Raw genomic sequence first — 11340 nt, 5'->3', positions numbered from 1 at the left:
GGCGCGGTCGTCGACGGCTGCTCTTGGAGGGCATAGGTCGGGCCGCCGGTTGTTGCTGGAGGCTTTTGACTGCGTCGGTCAGTACGGTCATCTGCCGTACGATGGCCGCAATCTGGACCTCCGTAGTCACTGCAGGGCGCGGAGAGCTAGGCTCCGCCGCCGGTGGGGGCGGGGAGGCTTCTTCCCGGCGGGAAGAACGCCTTGCCGACCCAGTGATTCTCGATCGTTGAGCTCTTGTCTTTGTCATGCTGTCCCCCTACCTGGCGCGCCAATCTGTTGCGGCCAATCGCCTCGTCGCCCGATCGCCGGGAAGCGTGCACCTGCAAAAGGAAGTCCGCACTGACTGGAGGCGGCTCCGGCGGGGACCCTCCGACGGTCAAGTCAGAGAGGTGACTGGGCAACAGTGAAATGCAGACAGAGAGCTCTGAGAAGGAGAGAGGGAGAGGGAGAGAGAGGAGCGAGCCTGCGTATGTGGGAGAGACGGGCGGATCGATCCCTTGCACTGTTGCCTTCCCCGATATATATAGTGGAGCACGGTATGGCGCCATCATTAATGGCGCGGACAAGTGAGGAACTGTCAACTCACTGTAGGCTGTCAGAGCCGCCGTGAAAATGTCATGTCGCCGTGTAGCCGTCTAATCACCAGGGTTGACCCGGCTCTCGGCGGGACAATGCCCCTAGGTAACTATGCCGCATGTCCGTGTCAGAGCTGACAACGTCTGGCGGCCGTACGGCGGTTGGTGGAGTCGGCCGACCCAGGGTCGGTGGCCAGCAGAGTGGCGTCGGACTCCTCCGTCGGTCGGCGAGCTTCATGTGGGTCGGCTACCGGACCTCTGGGTTTAGTCGGTCGGGAATGGACCGTGGAACGGCCGCAGTTAGCCGCTGATGGCGTCCGTCGGCCTGTCGCCCGACTTACGATCGGCCAGTCAGAGTCGTCCGTCGGGCCGTTGGTTAGTCGGTCGGGCTGCCAGCCGGTCGGGCCCTTCGATAGTCGGTCGGGTGGTCGGGCCGCCAGCCGGTCGGGCCCTCCGATAGTCGGTCGGTCGGTCGGACCGCCAGCCGGTCGGGCCCTCCGATAGTCGGTCGGTCGGTCGGTGGGTATCCCCCAACAAATATGCTGACCATAACCTAGGAATTATCAATTTTATCTTCTTCCTACGTGCCAGTTTACTTTATACAGAACCATTGCTGACAGTTAGGCTCTATTTGGTGCGGGAAAGTGAAATAAAAGAAACTATATTGGGAAGTCCATGAAGAGAAATCAAAGGAAATCCATGAAGAAAAAACCAGCAATTTTATCTTTTTTTTAGTTGTTTATTACTGAAAAGAAAATCCACAGAGAAAATCAAAGTAAAAATATAAGACCAAACTTTTCTCCTGAAAATTTTCTTCTCCAGAAGGTAGGTAGTGATTTTAATAGAAAATAAAGATAAACGTGGTTCAAGATAATTTGTAATAACCTGGATCTCATCTAAAATGGCTAGCTAGAAGATGTCGTATTATTTGAGCTGGTTAGTGTGTATACATATACCCAAGATCTCTCCAATGCATAATTAACGTCGGGACTAAGCACATGCTCTCACTAAAAACTTGGACATCCTCATCAGGCTAAGGATCCAAATCCAATCAAATCCTATCATAATTGATCCATGGTAAGCTCCAAATGAGACCAGTCCCTTGTGATATAATTTGCAATAACCCATACTTCACCCAAAAAAGCTAGTCAAAAAGTGTCATTTTAATTCCTCACCCAGTATGCAAACCTCCTGGTGCACAACCGATGGACAAAACACACATATCCTCACACCGACAATAACCACTTTTTTCTTTCATCGCAATTTTTCTTCAATAAAATACTTAATTTTCTTTTTCTATCATTCTTATTAATTTCCTTTTTTTCTTCCATTGATGTATCTTTGTTTTTTTTTTCATTTTTCCTTTTTTTTTTGGCAACCAGCCAGAGCATTAACCAAAAAAAAGGGGAAAAAAAAGATCCTTAATCACACCATATGTATGCAAATAATCAGACCCAAAAAAAAATCTGATATCAAGAAAAGAAGAATCTCTTTTCGCGGACAAGTTGACCTCAGAAATCATCCAAAACCTAGGAAAACTCATTGCATCAACTAGAAACTTGGAATCAAAGTACGAATGATATTTCATTAATTTCAACGGGAAAAAAGAGAGGCATGAAAAACAAACAGATAAAAGATAGAAAACCTAGCATCCATGGCAATCGAATAGGGAAAAAAAAGGGAAGATTATAATCGCATACACTTCTTTACGGTGTCGATCTCAGCTCCACTGCGTCGGGCGGCGTTGACAGCCTTCTCGTCCTTCTTTGCGGTGACGTTGGGGCCCTTCTTGCGGATCATGATGGGATCCCAATCCTGGGTGATCGGACCAATCCCAGCCATTACAACCCTCGCCGATCGATCGCTAGATCACTCGATTCGATCGATGGCTCGCACCCTAGGGTTTAGAGAGAAGGAGAGAAGGTGATCTGAACTCGAGGGAGAAGAGAAACGGAGGAAGAGGAAATGAGAAGCTCCAAAGGTGACCTTTAGGTATTTAATTATTTCGAGCCGATATGCGATCACCGCTCCGTCAACGTATCCCAGCGTCCGCTCGCCATCCACCAATAGCGCAACCCAAACTCACGACAATACAATACGGAACTCCGAGTGGATGGCTGCGCGGGATTTTATCGGATCTTCCATGTGCCGGTAAAGACATACGCTAATGCTACCCGTCCGTCATCTTGGGTTGGTTTTTTCCAGTAAAACAAACCGATTTTTTTCGGTAAAACAATCTACATATATCCACACTTCATGCCAGTACATTTCAATAGAAAGTTATTGCACAGTATAAAAGGGTCCATCAGGCATGCCATCGATATGTACCACAAAGCAAACCATGACCAGCTGATTTATTTATTTAGAAAAAAGAGTCGATTATTAAAATCCTCTAAGAGTAAGGATGAATTACACTTACATTTAATAATTTAATAATTTAAAATTTTATATTTATCCTCCGACGTTTATTTTTGTTCCATACTTTTAACTCATAAGGCAAACCATTAACCTTAAATAAAATTCAAATACTATACCAGAAAATTTTTCAAAAATAACAAAAATAACTTTAAGTAATATAACATCCATCAAATGATACAAAAAAATAAAAATTGTATGTATCATTCTCTTCGTTTAAGGATAATTTTAATTTTTTATATAAAATAAATGATTTATTAATGTCGTTCATTTAACAGAATGTGAATGTAGGTTTTATGAATGATTTGATGAAAATGTAATAAATGAAAATATTTGGTGGATTTTTTGTAATTTAATTTTTTAAAAAAAAGATAGTGCCAGTGAGATGATTATTTATCTTAAAAGGCATTTTCCGTGAAGAAGTTTAATTTTCTTATTCTATGATTTGATTTTCTCTAGTTTCATCATCCATGAACTTTTCTTCTCCAAGATTGAATATTAGATGTTCTTCATTAGTTCTCATGTCCTCATCTACTATCTTGGGTTGCTTCTCTTTTTCTTATTTATAATTGTTCTCTTTCTCATTCTTTTCATGAATGAAATAGTTTGGACATGATAGTAGCCGTACTATAGTTAATAAATCAATCCCCACTTCAAACTAAAGGTCTAGGTAAACCAAAAAAAAAAAGTCCAGCATCTCAAAGAAATGAAGAAATCAAAAGGTTTTATCCCTATTTTATAGAACACGAGGAGCAAAAATGGATAAAATATATCGCCATAAAGCTTATATGGGCCATTTTAGAAATTTTTTATGCAGAATCTGAAGACCATAAAGCAAATGATCATTATTTAGGAGCTAAAGAGAACAATCTGAAGATAGATAAATAAATACAAGAGTGTTTGCTGAATATAACTGATATGCTTATTTATATTTTTGGATAAGTTATTGGGAAATGAATCAAGCTATGAGTAAAGATTCTAATATTCAGAAGCATGGAAATGAATCAAAATCATTCAAAATTGAATTACACAAAAATATGGATGTACCTTTATGAATAGTTCATCCAAACTAAATTTTTGTTGACATCAAACTCGATAAATAATGCTGAATATACCATGATATGCTTCTTAATTTACTTTGGCAAGTAACCAATAGCTAAGTTAAAGATTTGAAAGCCAGAGAAAAAATTAATGAATTCATTAAAAGCATACAATCGCAATAGCGTTAAAATATCTTAAACAATTTATAGCTAAAATTTGAATCATTTAAAATCTGCCAATGGGACTTGGGCCTTTTGACTAACATTGCTCTCTTTAGCATCTGCATTGGGGGAGGTGCTAAATCCAACCTCTAGGATGTCAAAGTGTTAACTAGTAGCAATAGTAGATACCCTTGTAGAAATATAATTTTTTTTTTATTTTTTTTTCTATTTACGAGCATTCCTTTGGATATTGCCCCGTACATGCATGATATCAAACTAAAGAAAAATATACGCAGGCACATGCAAAAGGCTTTCAAATATGACTTTTGCAAGAGAATGAACTTAGATTGATAACATATTTACAAATACAATTTCAAGTGCTATTTTAGTGGTCTTTTATTTTGGTCATCTATTTTTCATTTCAACTGTTATATCTCATTAGTGCGTATCTCTCCACTTTTGCTAAATTGTGGTTATCCTACCCCAACCAAAATAAAGACATGGCTTGGTTTGTAAATACTAATGGCGGTACTTACTTGTGGCATGCAATTTCACAAGACAAACCTATCATATCTCAGTCCATTAAATTGCAAATGAATGATTGATCATCTTTGGATCATATGCTTTACATATATTGCAAAATACTCAAATCTATTTCTTTCACAAGTCTATGTAGATTTTAAAATGACTATTGCACAATCTAATGATGTTGTAGAAAAAGATGAATGATTTTTTTGTACAAAAGATACAATCCAAATCCAACACATCATGCCTCCAAACAAATTCTTGCTTTTACTATCAACCATTATAAATATTATTATACTTATAGCAGTTTCAAAGGGAGTCTACCTCATGGTAACAATAAAGATTTAAATAATAATAGACATTATGCCTTTATAACAAAATTACAGCATTATTATCCGGTTCGAAATGTGATTCACAGTTATCCTTGACCAATGGTGAAATTTTTATGCGTTATTCTTGATCATATTCATTGTCAAATCACAATCACCAATTTTGCGGGTGCAATTTTTTTTTTTTTTTTGGGTCACATAACAATGAGCGATTTCAGCACCCAATGGTAAAGCTAATCCAGATAGAAATTAGAGTTGGCAAAATATGATCCGATTCGTCAATTCGATTCGTGTTCGATCTGCTATAAATAGATTTAAATTTAGACTAAACGGATTCGAATTATAAACGGATCAATCCATTTAATCTGTTTAATAAATGGATCGGATATGAATTTTAGATATATGACCCATTTAACCTGTTTAATATTCAGATCGGGTTGAGTCATATAATTCATTTAACCTGTTTAATCTATTTCTGAGCTATGTAATCCAACCTATTTAATATGTTTCATCTATTTAAGATCCGTTTAACCTGTTTAAAATCTGTTTAATCTGTTTTTGATCTATTTAATTTGATCCGTTTAATTCGTTTAACCCGTTTAATATATTTAATCCATTCAATCTAATTTGATCTATTTAATAAATAGATTAAATAAATCAGATTAGATTATTTATTTAATAATTAAATTAGATTCAAATTTAAATTTTTGATCTATTTAATAAATAAATCCGATTTAAATTAATTATTTTTTAATTCGATTTATTTATAATTTAATTTATTTATGATTTAATTTGATCCGATTGTCTAAGACACAAAAATACCCTGATGCTCCAGCCTCACGACGAACAGCAAAGTATGTGATGGCAGTGATTTCGTTGGACGGATTTAGAATTGTCACGAGAGGAAACAGCAATTAACCCGTGTTCCTTCCAGGGAGTCACATGCGCTACGTGAGGCCTCAAAAGCTCCCACGTGGCGGATGTCACCGTCCTTGGTCCACTGTTGGGCGCAACAAAATCCAGCAGCGCCGTATCCGGGAAATGGTATTCTAGCAGGCAAGTAAAGCCCAGCGGATCGAGTTGGGCGCTGGCTTCACCCTCATCTCTACGACGATTTCGCCGGTACTCCTTGTCCTAATACTGGTCCAAAAAGAAACCCTAAGCCGAGGTACTTCGGATTCTTCTACTCTTTCTATATCTATTCTGTATGAATTCGATGCAATCTTGATGTATATGACCTCTCTGTTTTTTGGCTGGAGATTGAGAGGTGATTGTGGTTTTTGATGGGAGGACGGATGGAGGAGGGTTGGCATTGTTTTGATATTGGTTTTAGGTTTTCAGCGTGTGACCACTGGGGTTGTTGATTTGTTGAGAGATGTTTTGTGATTGATTGGAGCCGGGACGAAGGGGAATTTGGAACTCGGATTTTATTGGTTAGTTAAGATTCTTTAATTGCAAGCGCTCACGCTTTATTTTTTCGGGTTCTTTTTCTTGTTCTTCACGAGTTACAGATTTCGGAGGGGAAAAAAAGAGGGTTTCTTTGATTCGAAAACAGGTGGTTTGACAACCCGTGTTATAGTTTAATTCTTTATCTCAAAACAGGTGATTCGACATCCGGTGTTATTGTTTTGATTCTTTATCTGGACAATTAGTACGATTGCTCCAAATTATGGCAGTGATTCTTTTTGTTCGCAGAGTCTTTTTTCTGTTTTTTTTAGGGGCGGCAAAATCAAGAAACAAGCAAGTCAAATTATTTGATAACGCAAATTAAGAGAGGGAGAAGCAAAGAGGGTCATCAATTTATTATTTGGTGTGGGGCATTTATCCTCACATGATTCGAATTCTGTGGCACTTCTGTTACTGGCCAATGCAAGAAGGGCCTGATTTTTTAGGAGGTGGTTAGAAATATGTGTTGAGCTAAAAATTTTGATGCATGTGATGAAGATCAACATTTTATGGGAAAGGAATGAGAAGAAGTTCTCCTGGCAATAGGCATTATTGAAAGTAATTAGTGGGCATATGTTTTTTTTCCATCAAGAATCTTATTGTGCTTGGCAGCAGTTCAAGAGACCAAATTCAACCACATAGCTATAATTTTAACCCTTCATTTTGTGTTAAACAATGCTTCTACTCTTAATTAGGGCTATCTTATGAGGAAGCTTTTCATGAGAAGCTTGTGTTTGGTTAGATTTGCGGTCACTTGACTAATAGATGAACTGAGCTTGAACTTTGTCTAGCTTGTTCAAGATTGCTTTAGTTAAACATAAAATCTACTTTAATATATATGTATATATATGCATATACTTTAATATGTATGTATGTATGCGTGCGTGCGTATTATCATATAAGTTACTATTTTGTGCATGCATGCGGATTATCATATAAGTTACTATTTTGTAGATAAAATGTTTTATATGTAAAATTTTTTTCTAGTAACATAATTTGGGAAAAATAAGAAGAACATGCTTCAATTATTATGCTGAAATCTGGTCGTGGAAACTAGTTGAGAGAGAGAGTGTGTGTTTATGTGTAGGGGGAAGTGTGTGGGGCCTTAAGCTCTTAGCAAATCTCACAAGCGAGCTATTTGCGAACAACTTGAGGGTGGTTTGGAGTTGGATGAGGCATTGAGCTTAGGTTAGGCCTAGCTAGCTTGAGCTCATCTCAATTATACATCTTCTCTTAATATGCTCTCATTAATGGGCTATTTTTTGATGATGATTTTGGATATTTCTATAAAATAACATATTGTCCATCAATTGAAGGGAAGGAAGGAGCGGCCTTTTTGCTTGATGGTCCAACCTCTTAGCTTGACCAAGACCAAGGCCTACAAATGCCTTAACAAACTTGAGAGTCAAGTGAAAGACGTTGCTGCTCAAATATGAAATATGGACTCTTTCAATGTTTTAAATGCTGGCAGGATGGTGTCTCATTTTGTTACTGTGGGGTGGGAATCTGAAACTCATCCACATGGGGAAAGAAGAAAAAAGATGAAGGAAAGAAAGAAAGGAGAGAAGAAGAAAAAGCAAAAAGAAAGGAAGGAAACAAGAAGAAAAGTTACAAAGAAATCAAGGGAAAATGAAGAATAGAAAGGAAGGAAAGAAGAAGAAAAAGGGAAGAAAGGAAGGAAGGGAGAAGAAAAAAAATAAAAAAAGGGAAAGAAGAAAGGAAAGAAAGAAAGAAGGACAGAAGAAATGAAAGAAAGAAGAAAAAAAGTAAGGTAGGGAGAATAAGAAAGAGGAATGAAATAAGGAAAAAGGGAAAGAAAGAAGAAGAAAAAGGAAAGAAAGGAAGGAAGGAAGTTTTAAAAACAAAAGGAAAGGAAGGAAAGAAGAAAAAGAGACAAATAGAGGAAGAAAGACATAAAGGAAAGAAGAAGGGGACAGGCACCAGGGTACGTACAGGGATGGCAGCTGGAACAGGGGGACAGTGTGGCGTCTTGCTTTGTGGAGAAACTGGGGCACCTCTATCCTAGGGGATTTAAAATATTGGTCTCATTACAGTGATTGTGCTATATTGCCTCCCTTGATTTTTTGTAGTGAAAATTTTTTTTGGCAAGTCATGGCATTCTTGCCACAAAAATATTGAACATAAATTGTGGGGTTCAAGCTGAACTTAGAATCACGCTATGGTACTACTAAACCAACTGCCAAATAGGATGTGCATATACTACGCACATATCATCAGTTGCAATGATGTAAGATAGTCATATTATTGCTTAGGCTTTGTTTGTTGAAATTTTCCTTGTGTTATAATTCTTCATCAGTCAATAATATATTCTTCTTACCATAAAATTTTTTCCAAATGGTTAAGCATAATTTGAAGTTTTTTTTCCCTTCTATCCTACCAATGAGGTTATATAGCTATAACCATGGTTCACATCACGAGCAACTCCCTCTTGCTAGTTATGTGGAATTTATTGTTGCACCTTTTCAGACATTCTTCAGCCACTTTCTCTGTTTTATTGTTTTTAATAGTTCCCCTGACAATCTGTTGATCTTTGTCGCAACTTCTCATTTCTCATTATATTTTTCATTTTATGATATCACAATGTGTTCTTTATTGCTTTCCCATTAAGAAAAACAAGGGGTCAAAACTAGAAAGAGAAATCTGCCCGTGACTATTACTGACAGCCTGATTTTGTAGTTGCTGGTGCCAACTTTCATTCCATCTATTGACATGCACAGGAAACCACTGCCTCTGGTTTTATACTTCAACCATTGACTAGGATAATTGTTATAACAATCTGTGATTCTGTCTTTATTGCATTCTGCTGGCACATGTTGTGGGGAAGCCTAATCAAAATTAATATATTAACAACCATGAAGATATCTTCACGCCATCTTAGTTCATATTACCAGATAAACTCTTTCTTTAACTGTTTTGATATCAAATGAGACAGGGCAATAAAGTTTTGAACTTTTTATACCAGGTCAACTTGAAATCCTTGATTGACACACTGTTGTACTTGTTAAGAGATACATTTGGTGAAGGCTTTCTAACTTCCTGTTCCAGTCTGCTTGAATCTACTGGTTACTTCATCCTGTCCTGTAGTATGCCTGCAATCCAAAGGCTATATGATGCATGTAAAGTCTCGTTCTCTCCTAATGGACCTATATCTCCAGAAGCTCTGGAGCATGTTCGCTCGATTTTAGGTGAGGCAAAAATTTGTTGTTATATCTATATATTTCCTACATGTCTTGGAAGCCAAGTTTATATGATTGTTACAAGGGCTAAATTTTCATATTTATATATATATTATACATGTATGGATGGATGGATGCATGCATGCATATGCATGTGTATATGTATATATTTGTATATGTGTGGATATGACTTTCTAATTACTCTTATAACTTTAAAATACAAATGCATAAACAAGGACATCGCTTGTTGATCATGCTGATGACTTATATACATATATAAGAGTTTTGTTTTTGTGGTAACATTACCATCTTCATGTTTTATTTATAATATTTAGCAGCTTGTAAGCTAATAACATAATAATCTGTATATGTCGTGCTAGCTTCATACTTTATATTAGTATGTAGCTCAAATTGTTTCAAAGGCTTGCTGTATATGTTATAAGTTATTGGGCTTTTTTTTTTTTTGTTTAACTGAGTATGATGGCACGGTCGTATGAAATGTGTAATGAAGATTCAAAAATTCTGATAAGAAATAATGAAGATTCAAAACTGTTATATATAATAAAATGAAGCTTCTAATACTAGAAGGGATGATTCTATTAGCTTCTATCTTTTGCCTAGGGGACCATGCTAATTGTGAACTCTGGCTTCTGCATTTTGATTTGGCACATTATTCTCGAAAGATCTCTACTGCAGCTTGATCGATGATCTTTTATTTAATTATGGATAACCTTATCATATCAATCTTACATTGTTTAGATGGCATTCATTTAGTTCTTTTTTTTAAAAAAAATCTTTTTTATAATCTTTGTCATTAATTTTGCTAATGTGCAATCGTTATATCATCTGTATGAGTGATAATACGACAGCAAAATTATGGGGTCTGACTATTTAGTAATCTACCCATACATTTCCTAGGAGTTTTCTCTTTTGGAGTTAATAATTCGCTGCACCACCCATATGTGCTCCTGTACCCACTGCCAATTCAAGCAGTTATGTTTTAACTGATTGAGTGACAAAGAGGGACAAATAAACTTTGAGATATATTTTTGAATTAAAATGTTAAAATATTGAAATACATGTTATATCCATAATTGACTGTTGTATCAAACATGATATATCTATAATTGACTTGTGTCATCTGTTGGAGTGAACTTTCTTTTAATTCTTTTTGCTCTTTCTTTGTATCTAGGGTGATTTAGAAGGTTATAATATGCTTGAGGAAAAGGCTGATGCCCAATAAGACCATCATTTCTTATTTAAACTATTTAGGTCTTCATTGGCAGCTTCATGAAAATATTCACTATTATCAAAATTTATTGGTTGATGGTGCTGAGGGGTATGAATAATCTTTTGATTATCTCAACAACTCCTGAGGTTAGAGTAGTGAAAACAATCTTTAAGGGATGTGAACACAAATATTTGGTTATTCTGTTAATCCTACTGTTAGGGTGAGGAGAAAATCTTTTGCAGTGATTGGAGTCTATGAAGGAGATTCTTTTGACCCTAAAAGTTCATAAGAGATTTAGTTTGTTTGGAGATTCTCTAAACTATATAACCAGCCACTTGGACGATCAAGGAGCTGTTCATATTCCAGCTCAAATATGGTCATCCAGTGCACTTTTCAGGTGCTTAAAATTAAGTTGATGAA

The 11340-nt window shown here is 36.9% G+C and overlaps 2 protein-coding genes across 6 annotated transcripts in view; one reads left to right on the top strand and one right to left on the bottom strand.

The window, feature by feature from the left end:
- LOC105047363 (multiprotein-bridging factor 1b) overlaps positions 1 to 2669 on the bottom strand; it is a 28070-nt gene extending 25401 nt beyond the window's left edge. The window contains exon 1 of the mRNA XM_010926277.4: positions 2276 to 2669. Coding sequence (XP_010924579.2) covers positions 2276 to 2417 — 142 coding nt within the window. The 5' untranslated portion in view covers positions 2418 to 2669. The remainder of the gene's footprint in view (positions 1 to 2275) is intronic.
- Positions 2670 to 6058: 3389 nt separating this feature from the next.
- Positions 6059 to 11340, top strand: part of LOC105036594 (plant cysteine oxidase 4) — a 15409-nt gene continuing 10127 nt past the window's right edge. For 2 of the 5 annotated variants that reach the window (XR_012139040.1, XM_073252580.1), the window contains exons 1-3: positions 6087 to 6214; positions 7809 to 8740; positions 9476 to 9698. Coding sequence is in view for 1 of the 5 variants with exons in the window: in XM_073252580.1 (XP_073108681.1) it covers positions 8672 to 8740; positions 9476 to 9698 (292 nt within the window). In the remaining 4 variants the exon portion in view is untranslated. Of the gene's footprint in view, positions 6215 to 6305; positions 6480 to 7808; positions 8741 to 9475; positions 9699 to 11340 lie in introns of all 5 variants that reach the window. The other 3 variants (XR_012139039.1, XR_012139042.1, XR_012139041.1) reach the window with 3 other exon arrangements.

Source organism: Elaeis guineensis, chromosome 2 (assembly GCF_000442705.2).
Source record: "Elaeis guineensis isolate ETL-2024a chromosome 2, EG11, whole genome shotgun sequence".
Taxonomy (NCBI): Eukaryota; Viridiplantae; Streptophyta; class Magnoliopsida; order Arecales; family Arecaceae; genus Elaeis; species Elaeis guineensis.
The sequence above is the reverse complement of the archived record's forward strand: the minus strand, read 5'-3'. Positions and strand labels throughout refer to the sequence as shown.